Genomic DNA, 25,218 nt, shown 5'->3' on the forward strand with positions numbered 1-25,218 from the left:
TTTCAGGGGGGCTGTATGGTTTGCACTTTAGGCAACATGTGGTTGTGTCTGTTTCTCCACACTCTTGACAGACTTGAGTAATATTTAATCTTCACTAATTTGATGAGCAAATTGGTTATAATATTCTGTAAGTAAAATATGTAAAACAACCCCCTGTCTACACATGACATAGTACAGCACAGAGACCTTGAGACCAATATGGTTAGCTGCAGGGAAAGGCAAGTTCAGAGACGGATGCCTTGCTGTAGCTGTTCTCTAGTCTATGAGTTTGCACTTTTGTGAGATATTAAAGTATCTTGCCAATAGTCTAGAGAAACATTGTAACAATTCGTAGAGATCATTGATCACATAAGTGACTGGTTATTTTCTCTCACAGGACAGGGTCTCAAAATAGTTGGAACTTCAACTTAGAATCTTAAAGATTCAAATTTTATGCATTTTTCTTTAATTATGTAACTGTGAGCAATAATCCTATTTTATCTTTATTTTCTAGTTGTTCCTTGTAATAATGCTACTTAAGGAACATAGAAGAACTTTTAAAATGATATAAAGAGGGGCGCCTGGGTGGCGCAGTCGGTTAAGCGTCCGACTTCAGCCAGGTCACGATCTCGTGGTCCGGGAGTTCGAGCCCCGCGTCAGGCTCTCGGCTGATGGCTCAGAGCCTGGAGCCTGTTTCCGATTCTGTGTCTCCCTCTCTCTCTGCCCCTCCCCCATTCATGCTCTGTCTCTCTCTGTCCCAAAAATAAATAAACGTTGAAAAAAAAATAAAATGATATAAAGAAAAACTAACTTTGCAATTAAATAGTTAGCAATAAATGCTCTCGAAATACAATTGCAATGGCAATGGAATGGGTGAGAATCAGTCAGTGAGTACAAAAATATATGGTTGAGGGTAGCCAAGAGCTCAAAGGAGGGAGACATGATAGGAGGTGGAGTGATTAGAACAGGTGGGCATAGGAATGGGTCCTAAATTAGCTTGAAGTTTGGACCAGCTGAGAAATGAGCTTAGGAAATTACCCAGTTCCACAGTAACTACTCAGGAATGTATTAGGGTTGTTTCATTTTGCCCTTTCCTCTTCTTTAGTACAAGAAGTATTTTTCTTGTTTATGGATTTTTAAATTCTAAGTACCATAATTTAATTAAAAACTTTTCTTATTTCTCCTGTGTCATTTTCTCAGTTCTTTATTTTCTAATGTCTTTTTATTAACGCTCTTTAAGAGAATTCAAGATGTTAAAAGTGCATTTTTGAAAAAAACACCGCATTTTTGGTTTCAGATTCATGTTTTTTTATTACATAAGAAGAAAATGTGATGGACACGATGTCCCTTATGGACAGTACTCCTCTGGAAAATTCTCCAGAAGTCCCCTAGTAGACTTTCTCTCATCTGTCACTGCCCAGAATTGTATCACTTGCCCATTTGTGAAGCACTTTCAAGAGGTGTGTACTTGCCACTTTGGTGTACTAATTAAGATTTACATTCCTGGGGCTGAAAAAGGGCCCACTTTCCCCTGAAGCACATGGCCAACCAATATCTACAAGCGTGGATGCTGGAAGGAAATAAGGAAACAGCAAATGAATACAGTTAAAGTGTCTTCCACATGGAAAATATCTATACAATAGAAATGTATTTAACTTAAGAGAATAGATGTGAAAGTCACATCTCAATTATGTTATGCTTCAATCTTTAATCCTGAAATGGTATTACTCAGTATATTCACATTGTATTTACCACCTAAATCTACCATACTTGGTTGTGTCTTTTTAAATGTGAAAATGAAAATAATGCACATTTGTTACAAAGATAATTATGATATATGGATAAGGAAGATGACAGAGATGTTAGTCTTCTTAGATTCTACCAACCAGAGAAGAAACCACTGTGAACATTTTTATACATCCCTTCAGAATTTTCCCCACACTAAGTGCATTAAATATATTTTAACAGAATTACTATACATTCTATAGTATAATCACCTTTTACATTTACCAATATTGATATAGATCTACGTGATAGTTTTTAATGGCTGAATAGAATCTATTTTTAAAAAGTCACTTCTATATTCAAAAGAATTTTAGCTTTGCGACAATGAAAATATTCAGAAAAGCGTATCACAAATGCTGAAAGCAATATTAAAAAAGAAATTGTAAACATGTTTTGACAATTGGAGGAATCACTAGAATACGTATATAGATAGCTTCTCAAGGCATCACACTGTCTCCCATACAAACCTACATCATGTGTCTCACTAACCTTTGGTAATCTAATGAACTTATTGAGCTTTCCTTTCACTTCAGAGCCCAAGATTTATTCCCAAAGGGCTCTAAGCCTTAGTCCTCTATCATTCACTACTGAATTCCCCCTCAATATTCACCATATTCTTTGATATCCACTACCATGATTATTAGGGCTATTTTTTTTTTTTTTTTAATTAAAGGGGATGGTAAGGAATCTGTTCTGGGAGCATAAGAATACCCTTAGAAATGGGAGCGCCTGGGTGGCTGTTGGTTGGGGGGCCGACTTCGGCTCAGGTCATGATCTCGTGGTCCGTGAGTTCGAGTCCCGAGTCAGGCTCTGTGCTGACAGCCCAGAGCCTGGAGCCTGTTTCAGATTCTGTGTCTCCCTCTCCCTGACCCTCCCCCATTCATGCTCTGTCTCTGTCTCAAAAATAAATAAACGTTAAAAAAAATTAAAAATAAGAATACCCTTAGAAATCGAGCTTGATACTTATTTTTAAAAAATGTTTTTAATTTTGGGGCACCTAGGTGTCTCAGTTAGTTAAGCCTCCGACTTCAACTCAGGCCATGACCTCACGGTTCCTGAGTTTGAGCCCTGCATCTGGCTCTCTGCTGTCAGCACAGAGCCCACTTTGGATCCTTTGTCTCCCTCTCTCTCTGCCCCTCTCCTGCTCACTCTCTCTCAAAAATTATTTGAGTTAAAAAGTTAGAAATTTTTTTAAGTTCAAGAATGAACTATCTACAATTTATACCCCACAACACTTTTATTTAGTCATCCAATGAGAACAACCCAAATGATTTTCACGTGTATGATCAAGGTAAAGAAACAGATCTCATATTTTGCTACTGCCTCTCTCTTGATTTAAACACTAAGGTGCAAAATTCTCTTCGACTGAAGATCCAGAGGATCCAAATTAGCTTTTCCTGTAACCCTGCATGTAGCCAACTCCTTACCCACCACACCTCCAAGCACTACTTTTGCTGTAGTTAACTCATAAATATATACAGGACCCAGGAATACCTAAGAACTTTCAATATTTTCTGTTCAATATACCTGAGCTTTTTCTTTAGCAATATCAGCCAACTAACTAGAGCAAATGCAAATGTTTCATCTCCTGAATATCAATTTGAAAATAAAATTTGGTTGAAATAAAATTTGGTGCAGTTTTTACCATCCCTAGAAAGCAGATAGGGTTAGATATGACAGTTACATTAAAAAAAAAAAAAAAAACTTCAAACATACACAAAGTTGAAGCTACTAATATGATTTAGATAAATTGCTTGATACTTTTCAAAACATGATATTCAAATTCAATATCTATAATAAATTGTTAGTGAAAAATAATACACACAAAAATTGAACATTTGTTGGAAGATGGGGAAGAGTCCTCTTTCACTGCTGGTAGGTGTGTAAACTGGTGCAATCATCTGGAGAGTAATATGGCAAAAACGTGGAAAGCGTGCACATACCTAACTTGTATAGATCCTAGAGAAATTCTTATCGCAATTAGTTTTCTACTGTTATGTAACAAATTACTCAAAACTGAGTGACTTAAAACAGTATTTATTATCTCATAGTTTCTGTAATAATTCAGTAACATGTAGAAATCAGTTCCATTTCTATACACTAATAACAAGCTATTGAACAAAAATTAAGAAAATAATCCCATTTATAATGACATAAAAAAGAATAAAATACCTAGGAATAAATTTAACCAAGGTGAAAGACTTGTACACCAAAAACTATAAACATTGATTAAAGACACAAATAAATGCAAAGATATTCTGTGCTCATAGACTGGAAGAATATTGTTAAAATGACCTTAGTATCCAAAGCAATCTACAGATTCAGTACAATCCTCATCAAAATACCAATGGCGTTTTTCACAAAAAAAGGAACAAACAATCCTAAAATTTGTATGGAACCACAAAGACCCGGAATAGCCAAAGCAATCTTGAGAAGGAATAACAAAGCTGAGGGCATTACACTTACTGATTTCAAACTATAATACAAAGCTATAGTAATCAAAACAGTATACTACTGGCATGAAAACAAACACATCAATGGAATAGAATAGAGAGCCCAGAAATAAAACCTATGCATATATGATCAATTAATCTATGACTAGGCAGGCAAGAATATGCAATGGGGAGAAGACAGTCTCTTTGATACATGGTGTTGGAAAAACTAGACAATTACATGAAAAATCATGAAATTGGACCATTATCTTATGCCATATACAAAAAAATTTACAAAATGGATTAACAACTTAAATGTGAGACCTAAAACCATAAAACTCTTAGAAGAAAACATAGCCAGTAAGCTGTTTGACATCAATCTTAGCAATATTTTTTGGAGCATTCTCCAGGCAACAAAAGCAAAAATAAACAAATGGGATTACATCAAATTAAAAAGCTTTTGCACAGTGAAGGAAACCACTAACAAACGAAAAGGCAACCTACTGCATGGGAGGAGATATTTGCAAGACATACATCCAATAAGGGATTAACATCCAAAATATATAAAGAATTCACACAATGTAATATCAAAAAACAACCCAAATAAAAAATGAGCAGAGGATTTGAATAGAAATTTTTCCAAAGGAGACATACAGATGGCCAATAGTCATGTGAAAAAGTGCTGAATATACTAATCAGGGAAATGCAAATCAAAACAAAAATGAGATATTCATACTGATTAGATTGGTTATTATCAAAAAGACATAAAGTAGCAAGTATTGGCTAGGATGTGGAGAAAAGGGAGCCCTTATATACTGTTGGGAATATAAATTGGTGCAGCCACTATGGAAAACAGTATGGAGTTTCCTCAAAAAATTAAAACAATACCACAGGATCCAGCAATTCCATTTCTGGGTACTTATCTGAAGAAAACAAAAACACCAACTTGAAGAGATGTATGCACCCTTATGTTCATTGTAACAGCCAAGATATAGAAGCAACCTAAATGTCTGTCAACAGATGAATGGACAAAGACGATACGTTGTGCGCGCGCGCACACACACACACACACACACACACACACACACACACACACAACGAAGTATTAGCCACAAAAAAGGAATGAAATCTTGCCATTTGTGACAATATAGATGAACCTAGAAGGTATTATGGTAAGTGAAATAAGTCAGACAAAGACAAATACCATATGATTTCACTTATATGTGGAGAAACAAAACAAGCAAAACAGACTCATAGATACAGGAAACACACCGTTACCAGAAGAGGAAGGGTTTGAGGGGGGCTGCAATAGGCAGGGGAATCAAGAGGTATAAACTTCCAGTTATAAAATAAAGTCATGGGGATATAATGTACAGCATAGGAACAGAGTCAATAATATTGTAATAACTTCATATGGTGGTAGACAGTAACTACATTTCTCATGGAGATCAATTCATAGTATATACAAAATAAATCACTATGATGTACAATTGACACTAATATGTAAACTATCCTTTAATTAAAAAAAAGCAACAACTCAGAAGTAGCTTGGTTGGGTAGTTTTGGCTCAGGGTCTTTAATGAAACTGTAGTCCAGATGTTGGCTGGGGCTCCAGTCATTTGAAAGTTTAACTCGGGCTGTAGGAGCCACTTCTAAGATGCTGCAGTCATTTGGCTTGCAAGCTGGTGCTAGCTATTGGCTGTTCCAGATGGGTATCCTCATAACACAATAGTTGGGCTTACCCAGAGCAAGTGATCCAAGAACACAAGGTGGAAGCAGCAATGTATTTTATGACCTAGTCTGGGAATGCACAGGCCATCACTCTGCCATATGATGTTGGTCACCCAGGCTAACCCTGATACAATGTGGGAAAGGATTATACAAGAGCATGAATACCAGAAAGTGGAGATCATTTGGAAACATCTTGGAAACCGGCTTCCACACATAGGCCCATAGAAGATATGTATGACAATATTCACTGCAATATTAGATTTTCATTCGTAGAAAAATTGAAACCAAGTATGGTATGAGCCTGTGACGGAACACCTTGCAACAATCAAAAGTAGTGAACTAGATGTACACATTACTTTTTGTAACTCAAAAGAAAAACAAATTTATAGCATAATGCAACTGATAAAGTTAAAAAAACACTATGCTTTGCACACTGTATATTTGTAAAAATACACATGTAGCTAAATAAATATGTAAAAGGCTAATTGGAAAGACACATCAAAGTATTTGTACGTGGGGGGAAGGAAATTGAAGAGTTGCTGAATGAAGAACTAGAAAAATAAAAGAAAGTCTTTGCAAGAACAATGTGAAGGATGTGACAAGAATCGAGGAGAGAAATTACCTTCATTGTATACAGCTGAGGCTTAACTTTTTTTTTTCTTTAAGGTATAGTAGTGTAGCCCACTCAGGTTTGGGAGATCTCTCACTAGAGCCAAGTTCCTAGTAGATAAGGCTCTATTAGTTTCCCAGTGTTGTATTTTTTTTTTTTTATGAGTCATAATCCTATGGAAGGGAAATTTTGATTCTCTTAAAAATACCTACTGTCTCCTTGTTGGCATGAAATTCTTTTAACAGAACACAAACTTCTTTCATTTCTCAAATGGACATATTTAAGATACAAATGACCTTGAAGAGAGGGAGCCCACAAATAAAATTCACAGGAGGAGTAAATGATTGATACCAAATTTCCTGGTTGAGAATGTGTTTACGGGTGGCTAAATGAATAGGATTTTAAATTTCTTGAAAGGGGATGAGGTTGGAGGTGATGGAAAGAGAAGGAACACAGAGGGGGTGCATAAGATACCAAGGACAGATTAGATCCTCATAATTTTGATTACATTGGTGATTTTAACAAATTTCGTTTGGGGGTTGAAACAAGAAAAAACAATCACCTTGCATTTACAGTAAGTTAGTTATTATGAGTTCAACGTGTACCCATAGATAAATTTTCACTGTTCAATTTTCACGACGGTTAACAACTAAATAAATACTGAATTATTCTTTACAGATTTCAAACTGATGACTATTTTCTGTGTTTTCTGTGTTTCTATTACTCAGTTATTTTTGGTTGGTTACTCCTTGAGTGATAATCTAAATCTAAATATGTGGGGAAGCCACATATAATTTACAGAGCCATCAAAACTAAAGTGGAGAAGTGTTCAGGTTTAAAGCCTAGTTTAAAGTATGTTGCGTATACTTGTTGTGTGACAGCAGAGGGTAAGGAAAATGTTATTATATTTAAAGTGAAAAAATGATACTGGTTTATTGTAGATATACCCAACCCAGGGTACTGTCAGTGCAAGATTCATTCACAAAACAAAGGATCCACAAATTTATAGTAACAATAGTTACCCAGACCAATTGCCCTTTTTCAATCATGTCCACTTCTTGAACGCCTACCCTTGGTGAGTAACAATAATGAAGACACTAATCTAAAGGAGCCACTATTGGACACCTGGGTGGCTCAGTTGGTTAAGTGGTTGATGTCAGCTCAGGTTATGATCTCACAGTCTGCAGGTTTGAGCCCTATGTCAGGCTCTGTGCTGACAGTTCAGAGCTTGGATCCTGCTTTGGATGCTGTGTCTCCTCTCTGCCCCTCCCCTGCTGGTACACTGTCTCTCTCTCTCTCTCTCTCTCTCTCTCTCTCTCTCTCTCTCCCTCTCTCAAAAGTAAATAAACCTTAAAAAAATAAATAAAGGAGCCAGTATTTACCAAGATTTCCTTTTTTTTTTTTCAGGGACATTTATTTTTAAAAGAAAATTATCACTCTTGAAAAATTGTACTTTGTGTGTTTAAGTATTTTATTTCTCATTTATGAGCTCCTCAGACACCAGACATATTATTATCAAGCTGCTTATATACCATCTAATATAAATTAACGTAAGCATGTATCATCCCTAAGGCACAACACCCCCATGAAGAAGACTCCCCATGGAGCATCCGGCAGTTCAATAAACACAGAAACCAGACACTTTATTTACAGCACCACCTTGTTCTTTTCTTCACATAGTCTTTTTGATGAAGCACCGGCCCCTTAAGGCATCAGTGCAGTATATGGTTAACAAAAACTGACATATTTACGTAACAACAGCTGATTTTCATAGAAGTCTCCACAAACAATCTAGAAATTTTGGAAAATACTCAGTGGCTTCGAAGCATTTTAAAGTTAGTAATATTTTCTTCAAAACTTTTCTACTCTTCCTTCACTATTAAAACCATTCTCTAAGGACATCGTCTCAGGACCACATCATCACTAGGCTGTACGCTCCACGATGGGTCTGTGCCTGTCTCGTTCACCACTGATTCCTCAGAGCCCAGCAAGGCATCAGATCATATTTCAAGAATGCTTGAATTGGTAGCTCACGACTTATTAGACTAATTCATAGGATCAACTTTGCTTATTGACAACTGGGTTATATGTCTACCAGTAGAGACATTTCTCATTCAGAACAAGACTTTTAAAATGTATTCTAAAATTTTCATATTGAAAATATGAAAAAAACAAACAATAAAATGCTGTTCAGAGATGAAAGCCACAACATTTGACTTAAAACCACCCTCCTCCATCCAGCCCACTGTCCTTTGAGCTACAGTCTGTTGTTCCTCCTTTATGGTTTTGAAAAAATCAAATTTAAATGAACATTTTCAGGCTCATTAAGAAAAACTAAAAAACTAGTTTGTAAAAGTCTTTTATTGTATCCGTGCCACACATAGTAGTGAAAAATAACACTCCTAAAAAAAAGAATGCTACCTTTTTCACAACATTTTATTTTAAATAAAACTTCAAGTACTCTTACATAGGTACAAAAAAAATTCTGATCTATTTGCCTCCAACAGGCCACCACAACACACAGTAGATAAAACACAGTGGTTACAAATGTCTTTTAAATTTATTTCTGAGGCAAGGCAAATGGGAAGGAAATGTTTCTATGAAAAAATACTGTGTGTGTAGGAAATTGTCACAATTTTATTCCACATGGATACAAATGATTATACTTTAATTTAGGCCCTGGTGGCTTAAAATTATATAACAAAATAGAAAAATGGAAAACTAATATCCCCTACACCCTGTTTCAAAGGCAGGCACTACCAAGATCAAGGAGACGCCACAGTGTTGGTAGAGGATAATTACTGTACAAGCTGTATAGCTATAATTACCTTCAGACTAAAATAAAATGCTACAATCCTTCTAAGGCATAAACAATAATGTCTCCAAACAATATATACACATAATACATATTTAAAACAAGACTTAATATAAACAATAATGAACAGTATATACATGTCAATTTTTCTTCACTGTCTTGAAATACAATTTAACTACACAAGTGATGCAGCAACATATATATATATATATATATATATATATATATATATATATATATATATATAAATGTACTTGTAACTCTACAGTAAAGTTTATTTTTGGTGCTTTATAGCACATCAGTGTAAACAGTTTAACTTGGCTTTGTTTTATATTTTAAAACATTCCTTGTTGTATTTTCAAGATTTAAAGCAATTTTCTAGTTCTTCCTTTTCACAGAAAACGAAGATTCTGGATGTGGTTTAATCATAAATAATTCATAAAATTAAATACATTCACTAAAAAATAAACTACAAAGTAAAAAAATGAAAAATAGATATTTATTGAGAGGGAAAGGAGAACCATTTCCCACATTAGAGCTCTGGTGTTGAATATTCAGTGCGATTTGATATATTTTAATTGCTATTGCACTATAACACCCTTTCCTTTGAAAATTCTTTGGGTGTGCTTCCCTGTTCTACCTAAGTTAGCTGATAAATCACACAAACCAATAACCAAGGGCCTTGGTTGTTGTAGGAGTGAAGCCTTTAAAAATGGTATCATTCTTCTGATACTTTTTTTTTTTGTTTTTTTGTGATGCTTATTTTAAGGAAAAAAAAGTCATTATGTATGTGCCTTGCACATTTATGTAAATACAGTTCACATTGCTGGTCTCATTTGTCCTTGTTTAAAAGGAAAAAAAAAGAGAGGTTATTATAACTTCAGCTCACTTTGAAAATATCTGTCCACTTTTTTTCAAAATACTTCCTCATACTGTGGCCAGCTCTGCCTATATCAGAATCATCTTCATTAAATGTTTCACAGTTGTCAAAAACAAGCCTGACATCTACAGCAAAGGTTTCAAGGTTTGGATATCTGAAAGAAAACACATGATTTAGAGATTGTGTTTACAGGGTGGCTTTCTTTTATCAACAAATGAAGATGTAATAAAAGGTAAAAGGAAAAATAAAACTGAAAGAAAAAAAGATTAGGATAACTACATTTAAACTGACAGAAAACATATTATACTTTTTTATAGATAAACATTTAAAAAATTGCATGTGTTCTGAACCATGTAGGATTTAAAAAGATTAAATGGAAAAAAAAAACATTTCTCTGAAGATCAAGATATATTTCAACTAACTAGCATTTTTCCCACATCCAATTTCCTGTCTGACCTGTACACAGTTCTCTATCCCAAGACTCATCCCACTTGAATGACTTATTAGTTCCTCTGACCAACTGTGGTACCCTATCATTCATATTCAAAAATATTTAGTTGTGGGGCACCTGGGTGGCTCAGTTGGTTAAGCATTTGACTTTGGCTCAGGTCGTGACCTCACAGCTCGTGAGTTCGAGCCCCACATCGGGCTCTGTGCTGACAGCTCCGAGCCTGGAGCCTGCTTCAGATTCTGTGTCTCCCTCTCTCTCTGTTCCTCCCCTGCTCACGCTCTGTCCCTCTCTCTCTCAAAAATAAATAAACATAAAAAAAATATTTAGTCGCAATAATGTAAATACTTCCTATGCACTGTAAACGTTATACTTGCCCTGTAGCCTTTACACACATCTCAGGATATATTGCTCTGTGTTAAATCTGCCCCATTTCCCATTTCTGTTCTTTTCTCTTCAAATGTGCTCTTTTGCTAAAGCACTGGAGTGTGATAGTCAAAACAAGCCAAAAAAAAAAAAAAAAAAAAGTATGTGTTATCCCTTCATCAGAGGTAACATTATGAGGACCTGCCTTTCCATAAGAAGCACTGTGGCTTCAAGTTCTTTTTTGGCAGAATAAGTCCAATCCTCTTTCTCTGTAAGAACATGGAGAAAAGAACAGAAAGGTGAATGAATCTGCCTAAACTCATTAGTTAAAAAAAAAAAAAAAAAAAAAAAAAGAGTGGTTTGTTTCAAGCCAACTGAAGCCAAACCAATACAGCTCACAAGACGGCTTCTGGAAATTTAAATTAATTCTAGCTTACTAAAATAATTTACCTATTAGAAATACCCATGAAGTACACACTGAAGCTCTGAGACCTGGGAAAGTAGAATTATTTCTTTGATGGACTGTCTTGTATAGTCTTCCCCTCCTTCCCTCTTCCATTCTACTATGTGCCGTAATAAAAGGAGTAACTTTTCTCTATCTGCAATGGGCTCACCAAATTAATTCAGAACTTATGTCACCTCACCCATTTTCCTGTTATTCTGGGGATTATTTTTTAATGAAGGCAAATTCACATAAAATAAAGTTACCCATTTTAAGGTGGCATTTAGTACATTCACGACATTTACTATTACCATTTCTATCTAGTTCCAAAACACTGCCATTATCCCCAAAGGAAACCCTGTATCCATTAAGCAGTTAATCCCCATCCCTCCCTATCTTGTCTCTGGCAACCACTAATCTGTCTTTGTGGATTTATCTACTCTGGAAGTTTAATATAAACGGAATCATATGACATGTGTGGGAATAATTTTTATAAAATATTTTAAGGTTACTTTGAGAAATATTTACCTCTTTAGACTGTTCCTTACTGTAAGAGAAGGTTAATGATTTTTGCTGGGGAGACTAGAATCCAGGTGAAACAAATACTATTCTTATGTCTTGTCCCTCTTCCTTTACAGAAGGATGGAGCAGCATATGGAACCCAGAAAGAGTCGCTAAAGTAGGTACTTCCTCCACTCTATACATTTCTAGTTTAAACATTTGAAATAATGTTTATGAGTTTTGGTTCCAACTTATTAGTTTGGATTTAATCAAACAACTTGGATTTAGAAGGGTTTGAATCCACTAAATTTTGCCTCCCACACAGCTGGCATCACCAACAGGATTATAGAGAACTGCTTCCCTCTCTCTGCCTGCTTCTGCTGTGACTTCCTCCATTCACCAGGCCTCAATCTTAAAAGGGTGTGCTAATGTTTGGTAATGTCTACGCTCTGCCTTGGTGTTTATTTTGGGGATCTGGAGGCTTAGGTTGATCCTCCATCCAGGAATTGGAGACACATGTCAAATCTTTCTGTGTAAGTCTTGTCGTGGCCATGTTGACCATACAGCCCATGATGCTGCCCACCTAAACATCTCATGTTTTGAAAGAAAAAGCAAAAGAACTAGTTTATATCCAGACAGCAGCCATTGCTTTTTGGTTCACATTAGAACCGATAGTTTTAATAATTTTAAATGTTTTCTGATTTGGGGCAGATCCCTTCTATAATTTTTTAAAAAATAAAACAAAACAGACATAATCTTTTGAAAGGCTGACATTTCAGTCTCCAAAGAAATGAGCTACTCATTTGATCAGTCTCTTAAATCCTTTCATACATGTGAGAAGGACACTGATTATTAGGGTTAAATTCTACTTAACTCTTCTACACTGAATGTAAATTATGGAGCACAGTGATTTTCACCAAAAGAACATTTAGGAGGAACTAAACAACATATTGCATTGTAAGGATAACAACACCACCACCACCAACAACAACAATAATGTGATTAAAATCTATCTTACAGTTATTCTTTCAATGTAAAATTCCTTCTTTCTCCATATTTTTTGTGACCTTGCCTGAAATTACGGTCACAGGGTAGATTAAGCTAAACCAGTACGAAGGAGTAAGAGGAGCAGAGAAGAATGGAGAAGAGAACACACAAGCTCCCAGCTCCTGGCCACTTACATGGGGGATGCTTTTGTGTGGGCTTATTTGGTAAGTGAACAGTCTCATTTTTGTGGCTGCAAAATGGGCCACTGTTCAGAACCAACTCAATTCCACTAACAGCTGCTACTTGCTGGTAGGAATTTGAGGTAGTCTAACCAATATCATTAACTGTGGCCAGGAAGTCACTTTATTCTTTGGGTAGGATCACAAAGAGAATGTGGTAGAGAAGAGCAAACGGTAGTTTTCTTTCATATTTTAGTAAGTAAATTTTTAGTATTCTCCAAGACCTCACAAGAAAACTTTTAATATTTAAAATTTCCAATGACCTTCTATCTCTACATTATAACAATCTGAAAATATTACAGTCAATTTTTATTAAATCCACACGAGATGTTATCAATATTCCGCTGATGTATGATAAAAGCTCTCGATTATGTTATTTACTTACTTTGGGAGACTTCCCTGTTACTTCTCTTTACCTCTTAGGCTGGGTCAGGTGGCCTTCAACGTCAAAAGCAGCTTTATCACACTGCTTTTCCATTGTTCAAAAAATTTTAATTGACTTGTCTAACCAAACACACATACAGACAGACATATACACACACACCCCTCCAAAGGTAGGGCTCTTATTTAATGTGTCTTTGGCTCACTAGAGGACTACCCAACACATATTAAGCATTCAATAAATATTGAATTGAAATGATTTACTTACTGCCCACTACTTAATTTCTCTCTAATTGTGGAAAAATCCATAGGCTTCTTAATAACTTTCTTATAACCAGGAACGAGTTTCAAGTTTACAGGAAGTAGAAAAGGCCACGCATCCTCATGAGTTTCCATTTCAGTAAGGATCATACTAAAAAAAAAAATAATGTTTGAAGTCAGTATCTATGCTTTAGAATTATCTATTTTTATTAAAAACTTAGCTTTTATAATCCTACAAGTAAAAACAACGCAAATTCATTTATTACAAGAGATGAAATACATTTACTGATATTGTAGACTGTACATTTTCCTATCTGTCAAAAGTTGTCCAAAAGTCACCTTTAATACAGTAGAAAGTTTCTAAACAAAAAAAATGAGTACGTGTGTCTGAAATAATTAATACCTGCAAAGAGCGAGGTCTTTGGAGTCATCTCTTTTAGGTTTCTTAACAGAAGTAGAACTTTCCTGTTTTGACAAGTTAATAGAAGTGTTTTCCTCTATTTTTCTTTTTTTCAGGTCTTTGTTTCCTCTTTTCAGTGAACTATTTGTAGATGCAGAGTCTTCATCTTCAGTATCACCTGTTAAAGTTCCTTTCTTGCCTTTCTTTGACTCATTAGTCTTTTTTCCTTTGACATGAAGTTTTTTGATTTTTAGAGTTTGACCACTTGCCTTTAATTAAAAAAATAGATAAATAAATAAGAAAATAACCATCTACAGACCTTTTATTACTTTAGCGGCGCCTGGATGACCCCGTTGGTTGAGCATCCGACTTTGGCTCGGGTCATGATCTGTTTGTGGGTTCAGGCCCCGTGTCGGGCTCTGTGCTGACAGCGTGGAGCCTGGAGCCTGGAGCCTGCTTTGGATTTTGTGTCTTCCTTCTCTCTCTGCCTCTCCCCCTCTCATGCTCTCTCTCCCTCTCTCTCTCAAAAATAAATAAACATTAAATTTTTTTTTAAATTATGTAAGTCTAACAGGACAAAAAGAATATTATCTCTGATCTAGAAGGCTGATAATTTTATTTTTAATAGAGATTTATGAATTTGTTTTCCCATAAGGTTAAAATCTAATAAAGCATGAAAAATCTATCTTAAGAATTCTTAAAATTCGAAGATGTTGATGTTATGGTAATCTATCTTTGGTACTAAAGAACTTAGCAGTATTCCTTTAGTGTAGTCACTAACCAAACGAGTTTAAAGGTACAAAAGGACTATCTTTGAGAACACAGTTAGGAACAAAGGTGAAAATGAACAAAAATATAGACCTTATTAATAAGATACTTGAAGAGGTAGTTGAAAAGCTAGGCTAAAACATGAAAAATAGCTCAGAAAGTGTCAAATAAAGGAAAAGTCCTTTATATGTGATTAAATCTACTGGAAATTGATATATCTCTGTTTTTTTAAGATAAAGAAAAAAAAACATTTGCTATGAAAAGAGAGCTCCATAAAATTGTGGTTCTCATATGTGAATAAAGCAATTGTGAAAAATGAGAGAGAGAGAGAGAGAGAGAGAGAGAGATATGTCTGTTTTTGCAGAAAACAATAGACATAGTATAAAAGAGATCACATTTGAAATTTAAGATTACGAATTCTAGCTATAGCTCTGTCAGTGACTAGCTATGGAATTTGCACAAAAATGTCTGTGAGGCCCTATTTCGTCATCTGTAAAATTAGAAAAGTAAGCCACACAATTGGTAAGGTCATTCTAGCTCTAAAATTACATGAACAAAAATCTCAGTGTGGCCTTCTGCAATGTCACTACAACTGTAGACAGCACATTGATGTAACAATGAGCCCCCGTCCTTCATCTAGAAATAGGGAAACAAGTCTGTATTTTGACAGTTAAATGTTATAATAAATATAATGGATCCTAGGAGAGAGATAGGCAGTCACTGGTAATGCAAGATTTTGTTTTGGTTTTCCAGGATAGTGCTAACCTTCTTTTTAAAAATGATTTTTTCTCCTACCCAGACTGTTAAAAATTCTTAGACCGCAGAGTCAGATATTTGGTCTAGCCTTAATCTAAAGTTGGCTCTATTCTTGAAATACAGTTGGCTGAAAACATTACTTTGGAGTATTTCATATTAATTTCTTTGACAATTTCATGAACTCTGCTATTAACATTTTAAAATAATTGCTCTTAAGCAATTAAAATTATTTGGTTCTCTATTGGGAAGTTAGAAATATAGTTAAGGAGATATTTTAATTGCCTAAAATAAGAAAGCAAACTATCAATCTGATACCTTCCCCATATCATATCAAAGAATCACTACCCCCTTGTCACTAAAATAATTAAAATGTTTTACTAAGTCTCCTTTCCATTTAGTTTATTAATTTTTATTCACTAATATCTGATATTCTGAGTTTTCATATAGCCTGAGCTTCTAGCACTCTTAAATCATAAGAAAACAGAAAGAGGATGCTTAATATACTGATGAAAAAGTCCATTTAATGAAGATTAAATTAAGTTAGATTGAATAATTACGCCACTTAACAAGGACAATATTTCATGAATACGGGCCAAAACTTCTAGTTCTTTATGTGAACTAAATTATTACTTGGGATAATTTTCTAATTACTCATAACTACGGTAGGAAAACATGAAACTTAAATCACAGAATCAAAAGGTTTTTGTGATGTTTCAAAAAGACAATGAAGTTTATACATTTCTTTAATAAATAATGTTTATCAGCTTGCCTCATTACACTGTACACATACACACACACACACATATATATCTATATATTACATTTTCATTTTAGAAAGAGAGAGAGACCGCATGCAAGTGAGCAGAGGAGAGGGAGAGAGAGAATCTTTAATTAACTAAATTAATTAAATAATGATAAATGTATATTAATAACATTAACTTTAAAAATCTTTTTACGGGGTGCCTGGATGGCTCAGTCAGTTAAGCAACTGACTTCGGCTCAGATCATGATCTCATGGTTCGTGAGCTTGAGCCCCTCATTGGGCTCTCTCCTGTCAGCGTGGAGCCCACTTCAGATCCTCTGTACCCCTCTCTGTCCCAAAAATAAATAAACATTAAAAAAGTCTTTTTACATCAAAATCAAATGCTTAATATTTTTATTGCTATAAGAAACGTAACATCTAATTCACTACATTAAATAAACAAAGAGAGCAGAGGCTTAGAAACCTGCATTACATAAAAGCACTTGGATTAGATCATAGGGTTTAGGATTCTTAGACCACTGCTTGAATGGAGTGATATAATTTAAGCAAATTTACTGAAAATAAAACCTCCTATAGTCTACCAGATGATTAACAAGAATTAACACACCAATTTGTTAGTAATTCGTGAAGCTTTAAAGAAGATTTCTATAAGTTGACAGTTAAGAAGCTAAAACATAATTTATGTACAACCAATGAAAATTATTATTGAACTACACTTAACTAGGTAGGATAAAATAATCAAGTAATGAAAAATTAAAAAGTGATTACTAGCGAATATAATGCCAGGCAGAACCATCTGCTGTTTTATAAAATATAAACATATAATAAAATATATATTATAAAAGTAAAATAAAATAAAAATAAAATATAAATAATACAAATAAAACGTAATAAAGTATTATATACACATGTCACCAAACTTTAAAGTCATAAAAACTCTCACACACATGACTATATTTGATCTTCAAAAACCTCTATAAATTAGATACTATCCCATTTTACAGATAACCCTGAAGCTAAGAATGTGGTCCAATGTTTATAAATCAGGGAGGTGAGAAAAACCACCAAGGGACCGAAAAAGAGCAAAGGCAGGTAGACAACCAGTTAAGTATGGTATCTTAGAAGCCAAGTGGAAACGGGGTTTTAAGGAGAGGAAGTGCTCCACTCTATTAAATGTAACTAATAGGTTAGATGAGGTCAAAGCACTGATCACTGAGTTGAGCAATGTGGAAGTCATTTGTGGTCATAATAAGAGCACTTATGGAGAAGCTGTGGAAGTACAAATCTTACTGGAGTAAGTTCAAGAGTGATTTGGAGGAGAAAAATCAGAGAGAACCAGAACAGAAAACTTTCCACAAGTTCTTCTATAAAGAAAAGGGGGAAAATGGAGGCAGTGGAACAAGGAAGAAGTGAGGCCAGAAGAGGGTTTTTGTTTAGTTTTCTCAAGATGGAAGGAAGGAGGCTGGATGGAATTTTAGTAGGCTGATGAGAAGAACCCAGGGGAGAAAGAAAAACTGATGATGGTGCAGGAGAAGAGAGAACTGTTGGTCATACTCCTAAGAAAGTGAGGGGGGGGGGGTGCCTTGGGTGGCTCAGTTGGTTGAGCACCCAACTTTTGATTTTGGCTCCGGTCATGATCTCACAGTTGGTCATGAGATTGAGCCCCACACTGGCTCAAAGCTGAGCATGGAGCCTGCTTCAGATTCTCTCCCTCTACCTCTCTTTGCCCCTCCCCTGCTTACATTATCTTTCTCTCTCGCTCTCAGAAGAAGAAGAAGGAGGAGGAGGAGGAGGAGGAGGAGGAGGAGGGGGAGGAGGAGGAGGAGGAGGAGGAAGAGAGAGGGGATGGGTTCCTCAAACCAACTTAGAGCCACTAGTAGTTCATGGCAACAGGAGAGAAGGGAGGGTATGTAAGCACACATACAGGAAGGATGGTGGATGTAGTGGCAGATTCTTACGATCTTTTCTTCTGGCGGCTTCTATTTTCACAGGGAAATGGAAGTAAGGTCATCAGTTGAAAATACAGATGGAGGAGACAGAGCTGGAGGTAAATCATCAGGCACCATTAAAGGCCCTCTTAATGACTTGAATTTAAAGGGCTGGGTGTTTATTCCAACCACATTCAGATATAAAAGTATAGGTGCTGGAGAAGTCAAAGTTGGATTAGCCAGAATCATGGTTTTCCTAAGTGAGAGAGCGGCAAAGGGGATAAAGGTGGATACAGTGATTATGATAATGAAATGTTGACACATTACAAGCTAGGTTAGGAGAAAAGAAAGGACCTGAAGGGGGAGAGGGTCTTCAGATAAACGGTGAAAAGGTCTTCAGATAAACGGACTGCAGGCCAAAGGACTGTTGGAGTTAGAGTGAGAAAGGGGGTAGACAGAAGAGAAAGGAGGTGGTGAACAGATGCGTGTTTGGAATTTACTTTATGGAGAGGCAGCAGTTACTGGTAATGATTAATGATAGCTAGTGGTCAAGAGATTAAACATGGGAAGGGAGTGCCTGAGTTAGTAAACACCTAACAAAGACTCTGGCCCTCAGTACACACTGACCCTTTCACACTTCTTATTTTCTAATTCTATTATCATGTTGCTTCTCTTTAATCAATCGGTATGAGTGTCCACAGGTTTCTAATTTAAATGTGACCAGAAAGTGACTTAAATATATATATTCTTGTTACCATGACCTAGCAATTTAACTCCTTAGATATATACCCAAGTGAAAACATTTATTCATACAAAAACTTGTGTATGAATGTTTCACAGCAGCATTATTCATGGTAGCCAAACCATGGCAACCACTAACTGAAGAATGGATAAACAAAACGTGGTATATCCATATAATGGATTATCATTTGACTGTAAAAAGGAAGTACTAATACATGCTAGAACATGAATGAACCCCGAAAATATTGTGCTAATGCAAGAAGTCAGGCACAAAAGGCAGTATATTGTAATGACCAGAATAGGTAAATCCACTGAGACAGAAAGTAGACTAGTGGTTGCCAAAGGCTAAGGGGAGACGAGGAATGGGGAGTGACTGCTCATGGGTACAAAGATATACTTTTTTTAGGGTTGTGAAAATGCTGTGGAATTAAATAGTGCCAATGGTTGTACAACTTTGTGAATATTATAAAAACCACCGAACTGTATACTTTAAAAAGGTGATTTTTATGACTTATGAATTATATCTTTAAAAAATCTCCATACGACTCTGCATTTTGATTTGGCAATTAAAAATTTTAGTGTTAGATCAGTCTTACCTTAGCAATGCAAGCTGGACAAAACCAGTCCCCATCTGGTATGGTTGTAATCTTGGGTCTATGGCAGTATGTGTGACAGCCTTTGTCACAACCATCACAAAGGAGGAGCAGTTCTTCATTATCTCCCTTTCGACAGATCTGGCAGTACTATAATACATGAGAAATCATTTAAAATTAACTCTCTGCTATGAAGAAGAGTTATTGGGATATTAAACACACCATAATTCCTAATTTATATTAGTAACAAACATTCCGCTTGCTAACAAATATACAGTAGCCATACACATCTATGTATCTCTCATTACACAGATATGGACCACATGACGGGTGAGCAGTTCAATTGGGGTAAATGCACATTTCGGGTACACTGCAAAGAACAAAGCTAGAGGTTGAATGCCTGCACACACTTCAGAAGCATGTACACATTAACATATGAAATAATTAACATGACATTAGAGCACATAAAGCAATGAGTAGCTTTAATACATGGTGTTTTAATTTTTAATGTATTTCATCTTTTGCTTATCTTAGTATCCTCATGATATCCTGAGAAAGAAATAAGTAAGAGTTAGAGTAATTTTTAAGATAAAAATTAGGAAACTTGTATTAGTATCAAAATTACATATGGTAATAAAAAGATGACCCTATATATTGACTAAGTTATCCATCTATTTTTTGTGATTGATTAAAAAATGTGTCCAAACCAGGAAACTTTGGAATTCAACCCAAATCAAACAAATGTGTCACAAGTGCAGAAAATGGATCCCACAAAATGTAAAGAGGAGAAAAGTGATACAATAAATTAAATCAAATAATTTAATTAGTTATGATTTATTTTGTAGAACAAAATAAAATTACTTCTCTGTGAAAAAGTTTCTAATGTCATTAAGAACTTTAAAATCTATAAGGAGAGTTTTCCCCCCATGCATGCATATTCTGTATAACAAGTTTCACAAAGGGAAAGAAACAAAGTCAGATAAGAAGAACTTTCAAGATGGCTTTATAAACTGTATTTTGACCTTTAGTTTATATTCTCAGTCACAGTAGTAAATGTCTTGTAGTAAATGTCTTGTAATCAATATTTTAAAAAATGGAAACATTTAAACTTTAAAGCATACCAATTTAAAGTTATATATTTATACTCTTAAAAACAAAATAGCTTAACTGCTCAAACTTATTTTTAAAATTTTCAATATAACAGTAAACCTTAAACTGGGAAAGTCTAAAATAGTGTTATATAACTCAATATGTACAATAATGATAGCTTAAAAATTTTATCAAATTGCAGATACACACTATTCAGCTTAAAAATCTATCAAATATATGTAAAATACATAACACTAAAATTGGCATGTGTGCTAGGAGCAAAAACAGCAGAGGTTAACATTCCAACAGTAAGTATTTATTTTATGACCTTTCCTAACACCGTATCACTAAATACCTCAGCATGGTATTATTTCTCCAAATTTAAACTACAGCTTTAAAACTTCCACTGTAAAAACATTCATTGCAAAATAACATTTGGAAGGTTATATTTAAATCCCTATAACAGTAAAATTAAAACATCAGATTCACGAACATTAAGTAAATTCTGTTTCTATAACAGATAACTAAAAATACTATAAAGTGCGTCTTACATCTCACATTTATGATTGAAAAATAAAATTATTTTCTGATACTTATTAAGAAAGGATGGCAGGTATCAAGCTTATAACACTTGAAAAATCACAGCAGTGGCTCATAATATGCTACAGCAAATGTAGAGCATAAACAGTAGGTATTGCGTATGCTTAACATTACCAACAATAGAAAGCAAACTGTGGACACAGAATTATCTAGAGGCAGATTATGATAGCTTCTTCTTTCCTTGGTAAGCCTGATCTCTGACAAATGAGGAATATCTAAGGGTAACTGAATACTTTAATTTTGTTAGGACTTGTTATGAGGATTAGTATAGGCACTATTACATTACTAGTTAACAGTTAAAAAGTGCTCATTAATCTTTGAAAATGAAACTATGCCTTCTTTCAAAGATAGTTTCATAGAAAATAATGTATTATTAAATATTAAAAAATGAAGATTATAACATAAAATTAAATAATAAATGTATATTAATAACATGCAAAACAGTTTACGAATTTGCTAAAAATGACATAAAGCTTTTAATTGCAGTACATATACTAATGTAAAGGCAGATTTTGGTAACAAGCTCTGGGTTTCTATATATAAATTACAACAAAACTGACCACACTGCAATGACTATTATGGTGCATATGAGAAAAATAATGGTTTGATGTAGGAATTCAATTGTTTTTAATCATTACAGCCTAGATTTCACTGAATAGATTTCTCCAAGGTGATTTTAAAACTGGTTTTAATATTAAATTCTAGAAGAAAAATTCTTTTTACCTGGTAAAAATGCTACCAGATGAACAAAACAATGCCTTAAAGTTTATGGTAAATCATAATATGGATTGGAAAAGACCTAAATTTGAGAAGATTGTGAAAACTGCAGATTCATTATTCCATGGATATTTTATGAAGAAGGGAAAAACCACAGAAGAAAAAAAACACATTTTTTTCTTCACAGAAGTAAAGAAAAACCATATTTATTTGTAGGAATGAATTAAGTAGTCTGAACTTAGAGATGAAAATGAGGGCAGGAATGCTAAATTATTTCAGGATCACTTCTTTTCTTTCAAAGTCATTAATAAAAACATATCTCAAATGTTTGGATTTTAAAGCTAATCTGTAATTCAAAAGCAAATGATAAATTAAGCCATAAAATTTCACATATTATAAATATTTCTATATACGATATATAAGCAGCAAGAGGGACATGAACATGACTTAAAATAAGTACTTCCCTGGAAGATACATGGAATATAGCTTTCATTTTGAGTATACTGTATTTGGTGCCTGGTACAAAGTAGAGGCCACTACAGGATAATAACTACTTGGGCTTGAGCAAAGAGGTGAAAAACTAGTTTTTAACTGTGAGTGGAAAAAATAAAACATCTATTCTTCTCATCAGCTATATCCCATGTCAAATATACAACATCAAGTGCACAAACTAAGAGCTCTTGCTTATCCTGTATTTACTAATCTAAGCATTTCTCAGCATTACAAAAGAAGAAAAAGAAAATTGATAGAAATATAAAGACATTTTAAGAATGCAATGAATGGCTGTGCCTGGGTGGCTCAGTTAGTTAAGCGTCCGACTTTAGCTCAGGTCATGATCTCACGGTTTGTGAGTTTGAGCTCTGCGTCGGGCTTTGTGCCGACAGCTCAGAGCCTGGAGCCTGCTTCACATTTTGTGTCTCCCTCTCTCTCTGCCCCTCCCCCACTCATGCTTTGTCTGTCTGTCTCTCTCAAAAACAAACATTAAAAATTAAAAAAAATATATTAAAAAAAGAATGCCGTGAATGTCTGTAGCAGATAATGTTAGCAACTGGAATGTTTACACGTGTGAAAGGGTCTTCAAAATATTTAGATTAACAGCTATTATGTTGACAGAATACAGAAAACAACTTCAGTCAGAGTTATAAACGATATTCAATGGAATGCGAATCAAGGTTTAAAAAAAAATAAGAGAACACATTTGGTAGGTTCCTTCAGAGAGCTCAAAATAAGGAAAAAAGTATCACACTAATACAGTATTTAAGAATTAAGCAAAGTGTCAAGTAAAGCATACATTATTTTGACAATAAGTAATGTACAGTTAAGAAAGATTTAGAGGTTGGGAAAAACAGGACAAAGTAAATTAGTTATAGTATTTCTTAAATGAAAACACTTACAACTTTCATAATTGATTTTTCCCATGCTATTGATTTCTGTAACTGCTGAATGCACAGAGCTACCTGTGCAGCACTGCGAGCTTCTGACAATGCCCTTCTCCATACCCTGAGCCCTGGAGCAATATCCTCTTCAATTCTGCATTGAAATATAGAAAAATTAAGTAGGTCATATCCATATTTATGGTCACTGAATGTGAAACAATCATCACACTGAAAGCCAAGCAATGACAAAAACATGTAACAGCCAATAAGAATAAGGTTTAAGCAACTAAATTTGATGTAGTGCACAGACTGTGGCTACGTGCCTCAAAGCTTAGTCACAACCAGGTAAATGTAAGATCACTTTGCAGGATTATCAACGCACATAACAAAAAAAAAAATGTTTTTACAAAGCACCATGCAAATAGCATGATCCATATGGATCACAGACATACAAGAAGATACATAGATAACAGGCAATAGAAAATAGGCTCCAATTAGCAAAGAAGCACAATAATTTTTCAAGTTAATCTCAATAACCTACCCGTCACCATCACCACTAATGGATGGTGCAGGAGCAGGGACAGTAACTGTGCCCACATTATCCAGTTTGATCTGAATGGTGGTACTTAAGGGGCTCTTCAGATACCTTCTCTCAATGTTCCGCTCCAAATCAGCCAGCCTGGTTACAGCTATATCTAGGGGGTTGTCACTCTTCCGTTCTAGTGCATGTGCACTGCTTTCTTCTTCGCCAGTAAATTCTCCATCATGCTCCTTGCACAACTTAGAAAATGACTTATGTTCAAAATATACCAAGTCCTCCCTTTCTGATGCAGGCTCTGGACACATCCAACCCTATATATCAAGAGAATAATGTTATTATGGTTTCCTCTTAAAATGCCTGATGGGTGAATTACCTGTACTTAAAATACAGCAGCAGACACCAGCTGATCTCAAGGATCTTTACTGAAAATTTTTACCTTGTGTTTCCTAATGCTAGGTAGAGACAAAAACAGAAAATTAAAAGAAACAGGTGTAAGGAAGGATTGAAGAAGAAAATTTAGTAACTTTTGATATGAAAGGTATAATGAAAATCAGCAAATATTCCAAAGGACTTGAGAATACATGCTTATTGATTTCGTGGGACCACTTAAATGAAAAGCTCTCAGTAGTCTCTAAACTTTGCTCTTCCTTTCCATTTTCATTCCTTCCACCACTCTTCCATACAGATCCTTGTACTTACCATTTTTGCTTCAGCCACACAAGCTTTGCCGAAGCTGTTACATTTGTCTGTATGGCTTCTCCTTCTTCTCTTTACCTACCTAACTCTACTCATCCTGTAACTCTCATGTTAAAATTTAGTTCCTCAGGGAATTCTTCCCTGATGTCCTTTAGGAAGTGAAGTCTCCCCATTACAGGCTCTCACAGAACCACAAAATACTCCATAGCCTTGTGATAGTCCCAATTTTACACTATGAGGGCAGGGGCCATGTCTGCTTTCAGTCACTTTATCTCCAGCATAGTGAAGGCAAACAGACGGCACTTAATATAGAGATGTCGATTGAATAAATGATCTTACAATTCAGCTTGCTTATATCAACCTTCTAGCTCTAAGTCCTTCAAAGATTCCCTA

The 25,218-nt window shown here is 35.0% G+C and overlaps 1 protein-coding gene across 26 annotated transcripts in view; it reads right to left on the reverse strand.

Moving 5' to 3' along the window:
• Nucleotides 1-25,218, reverse strand: part of BAZ2B (bromodomain adjacent to zinc finger domain 2B) — a 500,560-nt gene that overhangs the window by 54,873 nt on the left and 420,469 nt on the right. For 18 of the 26 annotated variants that reach the window (XM_023259353.2, XM_023259354.2, XM_023259351.2 and 15 more), the window contains 6 exons: nt 24,130-24,440; nt 23,607-23,742; nt 19,810-19,956; nt 14,261-14,526; nt 13,865-14,008; nt 10,242-10,386 (listed from right to left, as the gene is read on the reverse strand). In XM_023259353.2, the coding sequence (XP_023115121.1) occupies nt 10,242-10,386; nt 13,865-14,008; nt 14,261-14,526; nt 19,810-19,956; nt 23,607-23,742; nt 24,130-24,440 (1,149 nt within the window). Of the gene's footprint in view, nt 1-1,256; nt 1,550-8,880; nt 10,387-13,864; nt 14,009-14,260; nt 14,527-19,809; nt 19,957-23,606; nt 23,743-24,129; nt 24,441-25,218 lie in introns of those variants that run through there. The other 8 variants (XM_023259367.2, XM_023259365.2, XM_023259364.2 and 5 more) reach the window with 4 other exon arrangements.

Source organism: Felis catus, chromosome C1, assembly GCF_018350175.1.
Source record: "Felis catus isolate Fca126 chromosome C1, F.catus_Fca126_mat1.0, whole genome shotgun sequence".
In the NCBI taxonomy this organism is placed as follows: Eukaryota; Metazoa; Chordata; class Mammalia; order Carnivora; family Felidae; genus Felis; species Felis catus.